At 50.6% G+C, this 16,583-nt stretch overlaps 1 protein-coding gene and 4 non-coding genes across 5 annotated transcripts in view; 3 read left to right on the forward strand and 2 right to left on the reverse strand.

Annotated features, from left to right (window-relative positions):
• VAC14 (Vac14 homolog (S. cerevisiae)) overlaps positions 1-16,583 on the forward strand; it is a 115,672-nt gene that overhangs the window by 12,395 nt on the left and 86,694 nt on the right. The window contains exons 2-9 of the mRNA XM_011962121.1: positions 3,233-3,383; positions 3,732-3,899; positions 4,759-4,821; positions 5,377-5,484; positions 6,049-6,158; positions 6,462-6,568; positions 7,579-7,713; positions 8,643-8,792. Coding sequence (XP_011817511.1) covers positions 3,233-3,383; positions 3,732-3,899; positions 4,759-4,821; positions 5,377-5,484; positions 6,049-6,158; positions 6,462-6,568; positions 7,579-7,713; positions 8,643-8,792 — 992 coding nt within the window. The remainder of the gene's footprint in view (positions 1-3,232; positions 3,384-3,731; positions 3,900-4,758; positions 4,822-5,376; positions 5,485-6,048; positions 6,159-6,461; positions 6,569-7,578; positions 7,714-8,642; positions 8,793-16,583) is intronic.
• TRNAG-GCC lies at positions 120-190 on the reverse strand. The gene has a single exon. It is a non-coding gene; the product is annotated as a tRNA-Gly (tRNA).
• TRNAG-GCC lies at positions 829-899 on the reverse strand. The gene has a single exon. It is a non-coding gene; the product is annotated as a tRNA-Gly (tRNA).
• Positions 10,161-10,231, forward strand: TRNAG-GCC. Its single transcript has one exon. It is a non-coding gene; the product is annotated as a tRNA-Gly (tRNA).
• TRNAG-GCC lies at positions 10,982-11,052 on the forward strand. Its single transcript has one exon. It is a non-coding gene; the product is annotated as a tRNA-Gly (tRNA).

Here is a 16,583-nt window from a genome sequence, read left to right on the forward strand (position 1 = left end):
AGGCTTTTGAAATCCAACTAGAAACAAGTCATTCTCAGTTCTCAGAGTGGATTTATAAATTCTTTAGGCAGTGTGAAAGCCCAAATTCAGTCTCTTAGGATTAATAAAAGGTCTGCTGCTACATTGGCCGGGAAACGAACCCGGGCCTCCCGCGTGGCAGGCGAGAATTTTACCACTGAACCACCAATACCCAGATGTTAGCAGCTGTGTGCGCACCTCCCTTTAACCCCATTCCTGTGCCTCCTTGCGTGTAAGTTGATTCATAGAATATGAAGCCAGTCTCTGATGCTGCCACATCAGCACAGTTGCAGGAATGGAGCACTCAGGCTGCAGAAAAGGAGGGAGAAGGCAGGAAGCAGGAGGGTATGCGTGTGCGTGTCCAGTTGATTTGCCTTCAGACCTTGCAACAGAAACTAAAGCTTGAGTCTTTCTTGGTAGCAAAAGTATATTAAAACTTTGGGGGACTTTTTTTTCCCTCTGATGTTTGAGTCCTCCCACCACATTCTCCCTGTAGTCTTGTGTTAAACTGCGTTACTGTTCTCAGGTTTCATGCCAGCTTCCTGTGGAAGACTGGCCAAGGCTGAGGACAGCACAACAGGAGTCCCCTTAAGGTGCAGGCATCAAGTTCATGGCTCCACAGCCATAGAGAGTGCTTCTCTGGAGAACCCAGCAGCTCGCATGTGCGCATGTAGCAGGGAAGTGTAGTTCCAGATTTGTGGGCACCCTTGGCTGCTGCAGGTCTCGTGTAGTTGGGGAGACTGGCTCCTCTAGCAGGATCTCTCTGTGAGGAAAACTGGCCAGGAAAAGGCAGAAAAAGCAACACTGCATTGCATTGGCCGGGAATCGAACCCGGGCCTCCCGCGTGGCAGGCGAGAATTCTACCACTGAACCACCAATGCTCCAGCTGTGTGCTAGAGCATCTGCAGGGCATTTGGCAAGGGGCTGTCGCTGTCAATACTTAGGCACTGACAGATGATTGGGTCTCACCTGGCTGGTTTGTCCAGTTTGGGAGACCAGACAAGTTGATGTAGAACCATCCCTGCCCCGCCTTGGTACACTGCTTTGAGAGTTGGGGCCTATGAACTGGAGTTCACCTTCTGTCCAGAGGCCCTGGGTTCATCCACAGTCCCATCCCCATAGAGATCAAAGCAAGGGGCAACTCACAGGCCACTTGTATAGCTCCTTCCTGAAGCACCCATCTCCTCTCCAACGTCCACCAGCCCAGAGCGAGACCTATTTTGTCACCTCTTGCGTGAACAGTACCTAGCGCATGATAGGTGCGCCATGTGATTGGCTGTATTAAATCTTTACGAAACCACTGCCCGGTCCCTCTTTGAACAGCCTTTTTGCAGGAGTGCTCACTGTCTCACAGGGCAGCACATTTGGTTTTAATTACTAGAAAGTCCTAGCTCTGATTAGTAGAAAGCGCCTGAGCTGGAACCACACAGACTAATGGACACCTTTTGGACATGATTATTCTTAAAATTCTTCAAGTCAACTTGAGACCCCATTTGTGGAACAGGTGAGCAAGATAACTGCCATGATTGGATGCAAAGCAAGGAGAGAGAGTGCCTGCAGTTACTTTTTCAAGTCTGAGGTCTCTAGACTGCCGTTTTTCCACCTTCAGTGGCTCCACCAGTGTCATCCCTCACGCCTCCTGTCCTCATCTCGCAAGCATCTCCAGGCTCCTTAAGACAGCCTTTCATATGCCCAGCTCCCTGGTACATGAAATCTATTCTTCTAACTGGGATTCCCAGGTTCCCACCAGCAGCCCATCCCGCTGCTGTTCTGTTCTCTGGGGCCCTGGACAAGGGTGCCTACTTCCGCATCCTCACCTCTGCTAGCAGGGCTCCTTTTGCCAGGAAGGCCCGTTTCTTTCCCTTCCGCCTCCTTCAAGATCCAGCTCCATCCCACTTCCAGGCAAACTTCCCTGACCACCCCAGCTGCCTCTTCTACATCAGTGATCTGGGGTATCCTGCTACCACATGCCATGTGAGACCTGTCGCCCCAGAGATACTGTGAGCTTTGGGAGGGCAGAGGCCTGGCCTTCGTATCCATGGGGCTCTGAAAACAGACTAGTCTATTGTGGAGTCAGGTCTCCCTCAGCTCCACCACTAGGGGCCCGGCCTGCCTGGGGAGTCATCCTCCCTGGGTGACCAGCAGCTGCTCCCTCCCACAAAGGCAGCCTCCCTCTGACCTGCTGCTCTCCCCGCCAGCGTCACTGCCCAGGGAGCCACCTTGGGGACACCGTCTACCCTACCCTCCTCTCCCCTCTTATATCAGCTATTAATGCTTTTCCATTTAATTCTAGAAACATTCCCCGCTGCTCTTTCCGACTGCCTCAGTCACATTTCAGGACCTCCTTACCCCATAGTGTTCTCCTGAACGTCCCCGGCATCAGTCTCCCGTCAAACCCACGCCTGCCCCAGCCCTGCTTCTCCAAGCCACCACCGGAGATGTCCAGTTGGAACATGGGGCTGAGCGTGTCATCCCTTGCTGGAAAACTTCCACCAGCTCATCGTTTCCTTACCTGTCTCTGGCCACTCCTTCCACACGCTGGAACCCTTGTCCTGTCCCAGATATGCCATGTCAGCTTGCATGGCCTTGGCCTGGTTCTTCCCTATGCCCGAGGTGCCCTGCCTTCCTTTCTTTACCTGGAAAGTGCCTGTTACTGTTTTTAAGATCTGACTCAACTGGCACCTCCCTGTAGCCCTCCTGGACGGCCCGAGGAGACGGAGCCCATTGCATTTTCTTGCTTCTGTGATATCACTGGCGCCACTTTGCTACAACTATTTGTTTGCATGTGGATCTTACCCATTACACTGGGGCCTGTGTCCCAGCAACGTCCCTAGAAATAGTTGCTCAGATTCAGAGGGTTTCTGAGATGCACGGATGGAAAGCTGAGTAAGTGTTGAATAAAGACAGCTGATCAACAGATGATGCATTGTACTTTTTTGGTCCCAATGACACATTCATTTGCATTCTCTGAGATTCCCAGAAGTGAGCTAGCATCACTGTTCCTTATTCCATTGTACACAGAGGGAAACTGAGACCCAGAATAGGGAAACAACCATGGCTCAGCCAGCAACAGAACTGAGACCTGCCCTGAGACGCCCATCTCCCAATTCCTCTTTCCAAACAGGTCATCTCCCTTCCTCATTGCAGCCCCAGGCCCTGGAGGCCACAGCAGAGGTAGCCTGATTTCCACAGCCCCTCTCTCCTCTCTCTCCAGGCTGGTCCGGGAGTTCGTGGCCCAGAACAATACCGTGCAAATCAAGCATGTGATCCAGACCCTGTCCCAGGAGTTTGCCCTGTCTCAGCACCCCCACAGCCGGAAAGGGGGCCTCATCGGCCTGGCCGCCTGCTCCATCGCACTGGGCAAGGTGGGCCTTTCACTCAAGGAACAGACATACCAGTCCCGGCCTTAACGCTGACCAAGCCATCCAGATGTTCTCCCTCTCAAGGCCCAGCAGGGCATTGCAGACCTGCATTTTATTACCACTCTGTCCACACCTGAGACCAGCAAGTCTGGCTCTGCAGCCTGGCAGCCTGGTCCCCTAGGCGTGGGCCCTCTCCTGGGAAGCAGACTTGGGAAGGGTCTTTGAGCCCAGCTCTGGCACAAAGGCCTGAGCACCTCCAAGGGAGCTGGGATGTCAGCTGGCACTGCAGGCTGCAGGGCCTGGGCTCCGACCCATTCTGATCTGTCTTCTGCTCCTCCTGCCCCCTCGCAGGACTCAGGACTCTACCTGAAGGAGCTGATCGAGCCAGTGCTGACCTGCTTCAATGATGCAGACAGCAGACTGCGCTACTATGCCTGTGAGGCCCTCTACAACATCGTCAAGGTGGCCCGGGGCGCCGTGCTGCCTCACTTCAACGTTCTCTTTGATGGGCTGAGCAAGGTAACTGCTCTCCTCCTCCTCCTCGCTGGGCTGCGCTTGGTTCCCCCACTTCACTTGACCTTCTGGAACCTTGGACCCCTTTTCCCAGATGCAAGCAGAGGAAACAAGCATGTGGCTGCAAGGGACACTTATTGTCTATTGAATCTAATCATTTTTAATGGATTTGCATTTATTCCTTTTTTCATTTCTCTTTTAATTCATTTTGATGGCATTTGATGTAAGTATCAGTCTATCACACAGTAGAGGGGAGAAACTGATAGTCTGTGAAACACTCGCCTCCCTGGTAGAAGGAGATGATGCTGAAGCCATCACCCAGACCATACTTCCCCTGTAGGGAGGGCCACGCTTCGTCTAGCTCATAGGTGCCCCAGAAAAAGCTCATGCTCTCCTCCATGCCTCTTGCAGCCTAGTGGAGTTCTCCTCCCAGGCGCGGTGCAGCCCTGCAATGCTGCTGCCCCTGCAGAATGCCATGGAAGTTTCTAGAGTATCAGCCTCGCAGCTACCCTGTCCCCTCCTCCAGGAGTGGAACGAGGACCCAGCGCTTTAAGATTGGAAACCCCTGGGGAAGGCTGACGGGAAGCGACCCCGTGACCCAGTCACGACAGGGAACAGGAACCCCAGCGGGTCACAGGAGAAGTCCCTGAACAGAAGGGTATTTCCTGAATCTGCTCGTCAGCCGACTCCACTGTCCCCACTCCCACTTTCCCAGCCCTTCTCAAATGTGTTTGCTGAAAGGGGGGCCTGCTGGATGTTCCGGGCTGCACCAAGGCCCCGGCTGCAGGTTTGCAAGAAATACCTGGTCTTGCATCCGACCATGACCCTCGCCTCTGTGTCCCTCCCCTCTCTGTGCCTCTTGCAGCTGGCAGCCGACCCAGACCCCAATGTGAAAAGTGGATCTGAGCTCCTAGACCGCCTTTTAAAGGTATTTGTACTTCGTCCCCACTTTTATTTCTATAATCTATTTCTCCCATCTGTCTGTACAGCTTAGAAATTCTGTCATTGGGAATGTTCTTCTTGAATTTAAAATATATTTTAAATTTACATGTACTCCCTGGTGTGCAGTTCTATGACAAGAATATAGAGCGCAATCACCACTATCAAATACAGAACTGTGCCGTCACCTGAAATGTCCCCCTTTGTTGCCGCCACCTAAAGCAAAGAAGCTTGCCTGTCACTTTCCACACCACCCTGGCTCTGACAGCAGGGGCCTGGGCATTCCATCTAGACCACAGAGAGTAGGGTCTTGCCATTCAATTGCTTCTCTCTACTTTGATTTCTGCTTTCGATCTACCCATTTTGCATGTCCCGTGGACTGGGACAGGATGAATACTCCAGAGACCTCTTATGCCTAGCTCGGAATCTGCCGTTTTCCTCGGTGGCTGCCTGAGCGCTGGAGCCAGCCCTGGGCCAGTGATTCAGTGAGGTCAGGCAGCCCTGGTCTCAGGCTCTCGGCAGCTCACTTTCCTCCGATCCACAGGACATTGTGACTGAGAGCAACAAATTTGACCTGGTGAGCTTCATCCCCTTGTTGCGAGAGAGGATTTACTCCAACAACCAGTATGCCCGGCAGTTCATCATCTCCTGGGTAAGGCCTGACCGGACACCGTTTCTCCAGCCTCCAGTTTGGAAAATCTGCTCTCTAGCACACTCTTATCAGGTCCTTTGGCTATAGGAACCCTCCATGTTCTCCCTCGAATAGCCATTAACACCTGATCGTTCAAAAACGCCTTATTCAGCTTTGCCCCCGAAACCCACCATGTTGGCCCTAAAGGGGTCCAGTTCTTGTTGTCCCTGAAGGGGATTCAGTTCTTTCCTTGTCCCAGAAAACACCCGGGTTTCTCTTTAAAGCCAGCAGTGCTCCTTTCCGCAATCTCACTTTTTCTAGCCTTGTCTGTCCTTCCCCATCCATCCCCTTCTCCCCTGGGCATCCGAATTTCCTTGGGGTCAAATTACCATTCCCCTGCACATTTAACAAAAAATGCTGGCTGTCTCTGCCAGCACCCTCCTCCCCCGTGGGACGCCTGCACTGCAGGGCAATGCTGTCTCAGCAGGGTCCCCTTCCCACGGCCCAGTCCCAGAGGCTTGGTGAGCCGGAGACGGGGTTCTGGAGCTGGTGTGACTTCCCCTCCTGTTTCCTTCCCCTGGTCAGATCCTGGTTCTGGAGTCGGTGCCAGACATTAACCTTCTGGATTACCTGCCGGAGATCCTGGATGGACTCTTCCAGATCCTGGGCGACAATGGCAAAGAGATTCGCAAAATGTGAGTGGAGTGAGGGGCGGGAAGCTGCTACCTGCTGCCACCCCTGGCTGTGCCGGTGCACTTCATGCCTACAGACAGACAGCAGCAGGAGGGCAGGAAGTTAGCTCTTTTTCCTGGCTTTTGTGCTTCCCGCTTTGAGGAGCCAAGAGCCCATCAACCCCCAGCATCTGAAAATGATCACGTGACAAGTCCAGAAGCCAAGCCGCCCTCTGGGTGGCTGACCCAGCACGGAAATGGGGCTGGTTGAGGCTTCTCCTCTCTGGCTGACTCTCGCTGTTTCCACTTTCCTGTTCTTGCTTATAGGTGTGAGGTTGTTCTTGGAGAATTCTTAAAAGAAATTAAGAAGAACCCCTCCAGTGTGAAGTTTGCTGAGATGGCTAACATCCTGGTGATCCACTGCCAGACCACGGGTGAGTGTGGGGGGAGGGCCCACAGCCACGGCTGCCGCTGCCACTGCCACTGCCACCTCCGCAGAAACACCTTTCACCATCTCAGCTTCAGTGAGGGGGTAGGAGAGATTCCTGGAAAGAGTGTTAGCCAGTGTGACACCAGGCCCTGGGAGAGGTGGAGCGCCGGGTCTCTCAGAGGGAGATCTGGGTTCTGTCACTACAGAGGCACAGAGGTCCTTTCACCTGGTGTGTGTGGCCTCTGTGGAGTAAGATCTGGAGGTTTCCTTGCTGGCGAACTTGGCCTTAACCCCGAGACTTGAAATGCTTGGAGCTTGGGATTATGTATCTGTTCACTTCTGCTGAATATCAAACCACCACAAAATGTCATTCCCTAAAACAACAGTCACTTACCATGAGTCTGTGGGTCACCTGGGTGGTTCCACTCACCTGGGCCAGGCTTGGCTGGGCTCAGTCAAGTACCTGCTATTAACTGTAGGGTTGCTGGAGTGAATGGGCCACAGTGGCCTCACTCATGTCTGGCAGTTGTCTGGCTCATGTTATGCTGGGACTGTGGGGGCAGCACGTGTCTCATCGTGCAGCGGCTAGCCTGGGCCTGCTCATATGGCATCAGTGGGATTCCAAGACAGACAGTAGAAGTGAGCAAGGCCTGTTGAGGCCTAGGCTTGAACCAGCCACATCGTGACTTCCACCATGTCCCATTGGCCAAAGAAGCAAGGCCAGCCCAGATTCAAGGGGTGGAGAAGTTAATTCCACTTCTTGATGAGAGGAGGAGCAGAGTCCCAGTGCAGAGGGTCAGGGATGCAGCTGCCCTTACAGTCTAGCACAGGATTGTAGCTCTGTCCCAGTCTGTGTCTCCACCTTTGGAAGGCAAAGCACACAGGTAGTAGAGCGTTGGTGAGGCTGGAAGCCGTCAAGTACTTGGGTTCCACAGGCCTTCAGCCTCATCTCATGTGTATGGTCAGTGGGAGGGAGCACTTGGGTTGCTCTGAACCCCCTGATTCCCCTTCCAGATGACCTCATCCAGCTGACAGCCATGTGCTGGATGCGGGAGTTCATCCAGCTGGCGGGCCGCGTCATGCTGCCCTACTCCTCTGGGATCCTGACTGCTGTCTTGCCCTGTCTGGCCTACGATGACCGCAAGAAAAGTATCCTTTTCTCTGGGAGAGAAGAATTGAGAGAAGCCCCAAAGGGATTATGAAGTTGAGGGACCCTGCACTGGGGGCTGGGGGCTCTCTTAGGATCCGTCACACTTCTATAGTCCCTAGCAGCTTGGGAGAAAGAGGTGGAGCCAAACACGGACTGAGAAAGCCGGGGACCTGGGGTTGATGCTGGCTGTCCCCACACCTTGCCTGGTTACTTGCAGATCTGGAGCAGCTTTCCCAGGCCCCAAAGTTCCAACGCTCTGAGCTCACACTGCCCAACCTTGGGCTGGGGAAATCCCATTGGTGGGAGGGTTTAGGAAGGGGTCCTAAGAGAAGAAATAGGCACATTTCACAGGGGCACCAGTATGGCAAGGAGAGCAGGGACTCAGTTTGGACAGCCTGTCTGCCTAACGTAGCCCTGAGACGACTGAGCTCTAGACTAGGAACACCAGGCTCAGAGAAGCCGCCTCTGGCTGGGACCACTCTGTATTAACCCATTTTGTGTTGCTATAAAGGAATACCTGAGGCTGGGTAATTTATAAAGAAAAGGGATTCCTTCAGCTCCTGGTTCTGCAGACTGTACAGGAGGCATGGTGCCAGCATCTGCTTGGCTTCTGGTGAGGCCTCAGGAAGCTTTTAGTCATGGCAGAGGCAAAGGGGAAGCCAGCAGGTCACATGGCAAGAGAGGGAGCAAGAGGGGTGGGAGGCTCTTTGAAAGAACCAGCCCCCACACAAATAATAATAGAGGGAGAACTCACGCAGCTCACTCAGTACCATGGGGAGGGTGCCAAGCCATTCATGAGGGATCCACCCCCATGACCCAAACCACTCCCACCAGGCCCCACCTCCAACACTGGGAATCGCATTTCAGCAAGAGATTTGGAGGGATAGGCATCCAAACCAGATGACGCTCCTTACATCAGTGGACTCAGGCATCAAAGAGGTGGCCAACGTGTGCAACCAGAGCCTGATGAAGCTGGTCACCCCTGAGGACGACGAGCCGGATGAGCCAAGACCCGGGCAGAGGCAGGCAGACCCCACCCCTGACGATGCCCTGCCAAAGCAGGAGGGCACAGCCAGTGGTGAGTGGACTCCACCCCTACCCCTCACCTCCTGTTGGCGGCCCGGGGAGCCAGAAGTCATAGGACTTGCCTTGGAGCCTCACTTAAGCAACCAAGACATATATAATATGTCACTCGCATAATTGTAGCAGCAACCCAGCGCAGTGGCAGCGGTGGTTCGCCCCCATTCTGCAGACAGGACACAGGGAAGCTGAGCAGAATGGCCACACACTCGCAGCTGGTGAAGGCTGGAACCGGATTGGAACCCAGGCAGGCTGCCTCCAGCAGCCATGATCTTAACCCTTACTGCCTCAAAGACCATGAAGTCTTTCCTTCATCTTTTTCCTGGGTTCGGCTACAGGAAATAGTTGTTTTCAGGGCAGGAAGGTTTGAAGTATGGGAGGAGTACCAGGACTCAGCACCGATTCTTGGCCGTAGACATCCAGCCACCCAGAAGCCTGGGCCTTTACCATGCGGATCATTCTCAGGGTGGGAGGGTTAAGAAAGCTCTAGCTTCGATTGATTCTGTACTTGAAAATTCTATTGCCCAAGTAAGTGCCTTTAAAAAGTGAAATTGCTCTGCTCTCCTTTCAGACTCCTCTAACATAATTTTCTTGTTTACCTGTAAGGTAAAGAAAACCACATTATAAGAAACCGCATTTATGACTAGGCTCAGTACTTTGGGAGTCTGAGGCAATCTGCATGAACTCAGGAGTTTGAGACCAGCCTAAGCAACATGGCAAAACCCCATCTCTAAAAAAAAAAATTACAAAAATTAGCCGGGTGTGGTGGTGCGTGCCTATAGTCCCTGCTCCTCAGGAGGCTGAAGTGGGAGGATCACTTGAGGCCAGGAGCCCAGGAGGCAGAGGTTGCAGTGAGCTATGATCACACCACTGTATTCCAACCCAGGCAACAGAGAAACACCCTGTCTCAAAACAAAACAAAACAAAAACACATTTATGCCGACTGGCATCTGGAATTTGACTCCAAATATTATCTAGAACCCTGATGCTTTCATATTTCTTGGGTCTCTGTCCTCACCAAGAGGTCACTGATCAGCTTTGGGGTAATGTCCTCCTTTGCCGAAGCAGCCAGAGAATAAACTGAGGTATAACCTACTCAGATCTCTAAGGATAACAGAGTAAGGTCTGGAACCTGCCCACAGGAGCCAAAAGAATTGCTGAGAATTCTCCCATTGCCATTCATGTACTTTTGTACAGCTGAGCAGAATGTCAGGCATGCATGCCCCACCTCCTCCCATGGGTTTGGTTGGTAAAATCCAGCAGCTGTCCATGCTGGACCCATCTCAGGTGTCAGGTTACAGCTGTGCCAGCACAACTGTGAGCCAGAGCAACAAAACAGCTGGAGGCAGAACAGCACCCAGCTGGAGCATTGGTGGTTCAGTGGTAGAATTCTCGCCTGCCACGCGGGAGGCCCGGGTTCGATTCCCGGCCAATGCAGCAGCTGCAAGCCTTTTGGCAGCTCCTGGAAAAAGAAAACTTGGAGAAATAAGTTAACTTGGAGAGATAAGCTAGTGCGGGCCTTCAAAGGGAGGAGCTTTTTTACTGGGAGAAACTGGAAGACTCGAGGATACATATTTTGTCACCTGTCACTGAAATAGGAGTGTTTGATTTTTGTTTTCTAATTCTTATTTTAGAAAATTTGGAAAGGAGAGAAAAATGCAAAGAAACAAGACTATCCCCAACAGGCAATGAGTATTCAAATGTTGGCGTATTTTTTCCAGTTTTTAATATATTTACATAGTTAAGATCATAGAACTTACACAGTTTCACCTTCTGCTCTGTTTGTTTGAAGTTCACAGTGCCTCTTAACCCATAGTCAGAAGATAGGGTAACAGTTGCCTGGGTTTGAAGAAAAGGAGAATTGGGACTGGCTACTCACAGATGCCTGGTTTCTTTTTGGGGTGATGGAGATGTTCTAGAATTAAATAGAGGTGATGGGTGCACAACTTCGTAAATGTGCTATACCTAGTTGAACACTTGAAAATGGTGAATTTTTTGTTATGTGAAATCTTATATGAATTATTTCTCAATTTAAAAAAAAAAAAAGTCAGTGCCTATTCCTTTAAATTAGAACCCAGCAGCCCCTGCCACCTTTCTGCTTATGTGGCAAGAAGTCGAGCCCGCTGGAAAGGAACCACTCCATCCTGTGGGTCGTGGCCTCAACTAAAAACATCTCTGCCAGCTGGAGCATTGGTGGTTCAGTGGTAGAATTCTCGCCTGCCATGCGGGAGGCCCGGGTTCAATTCCTGGCCAATGCATCCTGTCTACCTTTTTAAATGGTTTTCCTGAGCATTTTTTCACACAGCTGCTTGCCCAGGAGAGTATTACCCTAACCAGGATACATTGGTGCCTCTTGGCTCTGGATTTTACTGCCTCATAAACAGCATTTCAGCAGATGAAAAGCTCACTTTGTACTAGTTCCCAGAGATGCTAACAGCTAATTTGGGGCCTTTACATCCACTGTCAGCCCAGCTTAGCTTGTAACTAACTAATCACTAGTCTTTTACCAAGGTGCCCAGGAGAAAGTCCCCGCTAGCCGCAAGACAGTGATGGCTTTGCTGGTCAGGGACAGGTTCATCACAGCCTCTCCCGCTCACTCTTCTCTCTCTGTTCCCTCTGTTCCCACCCTGTTCCACCTGGCTGGAGACAGGACCTCCTGCCTGGCCTTCCTTGTTTACCTGTGCTGATCTGGGACAGCACCACATTCCTCATGGCACACCTCCAGGCAAGAACCTTTGTGTGTGTGCACATTTGCACCCCTGCCCCACCCTCTGGATCTCCTCCCTCCTCCTCTAACCACAGGGCCTCCAGTCAGGCAGCCCCTCATTGTGCCTCTTCACTTACTCCGACTCCGCCTTGGCCTGCCACTTGGGGCCATCCACAGCACAGTGCCCTTTCCCCGGTTCTGAGTTCTTAGGGCACTTAGCGTGTCCAGCCTGGTCCTCTCCAGGACATGTCCTGATTGTCTCAGGAATGGCAGCAGAGATTCTGGGGTCTGAACAACCAGCCTCTGAGTCCTGCTGACTTTATATCTGTTCCTGTCAGACAGCTGCCTGCCCTTTCTAAACCTCAGATTTCGTATTCGTTAAGTAGGGTAACAATGGTAATACCTAACCTATACTATAGTTGTGTGTTTCAGACAAAATTTTTGCATGTAAATCACTTAGCACATGACAAACACTTAATGGGTGCTTCAGTGATTGATTTAATACATGTTTATGGCTGGGCACGGTGACTCATGCCTGTAATCCCAGAACTTTGGAAGGCCGAGGCAGGCAGATCCTTTGAGGTCAGGAGTTCGAGACCAGCCTGGCCAGCATGATGAAACCCCATCTCTACTAAAACTAAAAATTAGCCAGGCATGGTGGTGCACGCCTATAGTCCCAGCTACTTGGGAGGCTGAGGCAGGAGAATTGCTTGAATCTGGAAGACAGAGGTTGCGGTGAGCCGAGATCACACCATTGCAGCCTGGGCAACAGAGCAAAATTCCATCTCAAAAAAAAAAAAAAAACCCGGTAGAATTTTTTAAACAAGGACCACAAGCAAAAATTATTTAAAAAAGAAAAAAAAGCCAGGCGCGGTGGCTCACGCCTGTAATCCCAGCACTTTGGGAGGCCAAGGCGGGTGGATCACGAGGTCAGGAGATCGAGACTATCCTGGCTAACACGGTGAAACCTCGTCTCTACTAAAAATAGCAAAAAATTAGCTGGGCGTGGTGGCGGGCGCCTGTAGTCCTAGCTACTCGGGAGGCTGAGGCAGGAGAATGGCGTGAACCTGGGAAGTGGAGCTTGCAGTGAGCCGAGATTGTGCCACTGCACTCCAGCCTGGGCGACAGAGCAAAACTCCATCTCAAAAAAAAAAAAAAAAAAGGTTGAAACACACCATATTTAAATTAAAAGCTGAAGCTGGTGTGGTGGTACGTATCTTTAATCCCAGCTACTCAGGTTGCTGAGGCAGAAGGATACCTTGAGCCCAGGAATTTGAGTCCAGCCTGGGCAATATAGCGAGACCCCATCTCAAAACAAAACAAAATTGGTGTAACTGAAAAAAGGTTAAAAGTTACAAGGCAAGACCCAGACTGGGAGAAGATATTTGCAATGTATTTTGTCATTAAAGAGTTAGTATCCAGACACAAGAAAGAGCTCCTTTAAGTCAGAAGAAAAAAATGGAAGAAAAACGTGAAAGTCCATGACAGGGCCATTAATCTTTTATGTAGCAAATGGGCCAGATGCTGTGGCTCATGCCTGTAATCCCAATACTTTGGGAGGTTGAGGCAGGAGGGTTGCTTAAAGCCAGGAGTTCGAGACCAGCCTGGGCAACAAAGTGAGAGACCCTGCCCTACAAAAATAGTAATTTTAAAAAATTAGCTGGGCGAGGTGGCACATACCTTTAGTCCCAACTACTTGGGAGGCTGAGGAAGGAGGATCTCCTGAGCCCAGGAGCTTGAGGCTGCAGTGAGCCATGATCACACCACTGCAGCCTGGGGGGAGAGAATGAGACCCCATTTCTAAAAAACAAAATAAAAATGTCACCATGGCTCTTACGATATGGCGGGTGTTATTTTAAACACCTAACAAATGTTAGCTCTTTCATTGTCATAGCAAGCTTAGGGTATAGGTACTGTCATTACCCCATTGTACAGATGAAGAAAGGGAAGCAAAGTCAAGTGACTTGCCCAAGGTCACACAGCGAGAAGGTAGGGGGAGATAGGGCCCATACTCAGGCCAAAAGGCTGCAGAGTCTCTGCCCACAAGCACCGTGTTAGGCTACAGTTCTCTGAGGAGGGAATTCATACGCAAGATACACAAGATACACAAGAGAACAAAAGATGCTCTGTTTGACTGGGAATTAGAGAATTGCAAAGAAAAGCAAGGTATCAGCCAGGGGCAGTGGCTCACACTATAATCCTGGCACTTTGGGAGGCCGAGATAGGTAGATCACAAGATCAGGAGTTCAAGACCAGCCTGGCCAAGATGGTGAAACCCTGTCTCTACTAAAAAATACAAAAAATTAGCGGGGCACGGTGGCAGCCACCTATGATGCCAGCTACTCGGGAGGCTAAGGCAGGAGAATCGCTTGAACTTGGAGGGCAAAGGTTGCAGTGAGCCAAGATCGCACCATTGCACTCCAGTCTGGGCAACAGAGTGAGACTCCGTCTCAAAAAAAAAGAAAAGAAAAGAAAGGTATCTTTTTTACTCATCCAGTTAGCAAACATAAAAGATTACTAATCACTTTGGGAGGCCGAGGTGGGTGGGTCACGAGGTCAGGAGATAGGGACCATCCTGGCCAATATGGTGAAACTCTGTCTCTACTAAAAATACAAAAAATTAGCCAGGCGCGGTGGCAGGTGCATGTAGTCCCAGCTACTCGGGAGGCTGAGGCAGGAGAATCACTTGAACCCGGGAGGCGGAGGTTGCCATGAGCTGAGATTGCGCCACTGCACTCCAGCCTGGCAACAGAGCGAGACTCCGTCTCAAAAAAAAAAAGAAGAAGAAGATACTAATATTCCTGTGTGAGGCTTTAGAAGGCTTTAGAAGGAGTGACTGCTCTTCTGATTTGGAAATACATATAAATTGGTACAACCTTCCTAAAAGACAATACCTATTAAAATAAGAAGTGCCCAATCCTTCCCCTCAGGAGTCCCACCCTGCATGGAAGCACAGGAGAGATGTAAGAGTGAAAATCAGGAGACAATCTAAATTAATTTGAGGCCAATTTCTGATGCCACATTATTTCATCTATAAATGTGGGTATTTCTAAAAGATGCCCTCCAGGGGCGTGGAGTCCTGGCTACTGTTCCAGTCTATCCTGCCCAGCTTTCCCCAGCTTTTCCTCACCTTTCCCCGGGCCCTGGTCTAGCAGACAGACCCCAGGCTGCCTGGTCCTTGGCGCTAGGAGGACAAGCATCTCAGCGGGCCCAGCCCCCTGCCACAGCTGCCCTTGTCCCCTCTGAGCTGCATCCTGGGTCTACAGGGGACAGACGGCAGTATGGACATGGAAATAAAGGCCCCCTTTACTAGGGGAAAAGGTCTGTGGCCCGCACCTAGAATAGCACTGCTCTAAGCCATAGAACAGAGTGAAAAATGCAAGTTGCAGAAAATACACTGTAATCCCATTTATGTTTACAAAATAAGAAGTAGGACAGCACAAGCCAGCGCAGGAGACTTGCCTACCCCGGGGGAGCAGTGACCTGTAGGTAGAGAAAAGTAAGATTGAAGATTAAGGACAGAAAGAGGTTTTGCTTTGTGTTTGAAAATTTTAGAATGAGGATATATTTTACTTGTATAATTTAAAACTTTTAAGAGGCCAAGCCTAGTGTCGTTAGAACAACAATATAAATAATGATCGTTCTGATTTATAACCCACGGAATAACATCAATATCCGGGAGTCCATACTGACATAAATAATTGAATTAATTAATGGTGGAGAAGGGACAGCTCTTCCTTACAGAAAACGTCAGTCAATACGCTGGGCGCGGTGGCTCACGCCTGTAATCCCAGCACTTTCAGAGGCCGAGGTGGGTGGATCACTTGAGGTCGGGAGTTTGACACCAGCCTGGCCAACATGGTGAAACCCCGTCTCTACTAATAATACAAAAAAATATTAGCCGGGCATGGTGGCACACGACTGTAATCTCAGCTACTTGGGAGGCTGAGGCATAAGAATCATTTGAACCCAGGAGGCGGAGGGAGGTTGCAGTGAGCCAAGATCATGCCATTGCACTTCATCCTGGGTGACGAGTCAAACTGTGTCAAAAAAAAAAAAAAAAAAAAAAAGGGAGGGGAGAGGGGAGAAAGAGAAAAAGAAAATTCCAGTCAATAATGTAGGAAAAGGGGTGACAGAAATCACCATCAGGCAAATTCTGCAGTCATATTTGTAGTAGGTAAGCTCCAGCCCTGGGTGCTGCGGTCAGTCACTGGGGACATGTTTGAGGGAAAACAGAACGTTTGTCTAATCTCGAGTATTTTCCCCCAAGATGTTTATTAATTACAAACAGAAAAACAGTAACCTTACAGGGGAGAAACGCAGCAGATGCTGTCTGCGTCAGGCGATGAGGTTAACGTCACCAGTAACGAGGCTAACAGACAACACGTGTCCCCGATAGGGTGCACTGAGGCGCGGCACTTCCGTGACGTCCCTCCAAAGATGCGCAACTCCCTACTCATGAGAAAACATGAGACCAACCCAAACGGAGAGACATTTTGCAGAGTGACCAGTGCTTCAAAGGTGTCAAGTTTATGAAAGACACACAGATTGAGGGACTGTCACAGATTGGAGGAGACAAAGAAGACAGTTTAGCTAAATGCAGTGTGAGATCCTGGAACAAAAGGCCAGGAATGGAAAAACTCGTGATGTTCAAATTAGGGTAATCGTTTAGTTAATGGTATTGTATCAATGTTAGTCTTCTGGTTTTGATCATTGAACTATGGGGCCGGGCGCAGTGGCTCACGCCTGTAATCCCAGCACTTTGGGGGGCTGAGGTGGGTGGATCACTTGAGCCCAGGAGTTTGAAACCAGCCTGGCTAACATGGCGAAACCCCATCTCTACTGAAAATACAAAAAAAATTATCCGGGCTTGATGCTGCATGCCTACAGTCCCAGCTACCCTGGAAGCTGAGGTAGGCTCAATCTCTTGAGTGCAGGAGGCAAAGATTGCAGCGAGCCAACATCGTGCCACTACAGTCCAGCCTGGGCAATGGAGCCAAGACTCTTATCTCAACAACAACAACAAAAAAGATAATTGAACTATGAGTATGTACAATATTAGCATTAGGGGAAGCTAGCTGA

This window comes from Colobus angolensis, unplaced genomic scaffold, assembly GCF_000951035.1.
Source record: "Colobus angolensis palliatus isolate OR3802 unplaced genomic scaffold, Cang.pa_1.0 Scaffold116, whole genome shotgun sequence".
Lineage (NCBI taxonomy): Eukaryota > Metazoa > Chordata > Mammalia > Primates > Cercopithecidae > Colobus > Colobus angolensis.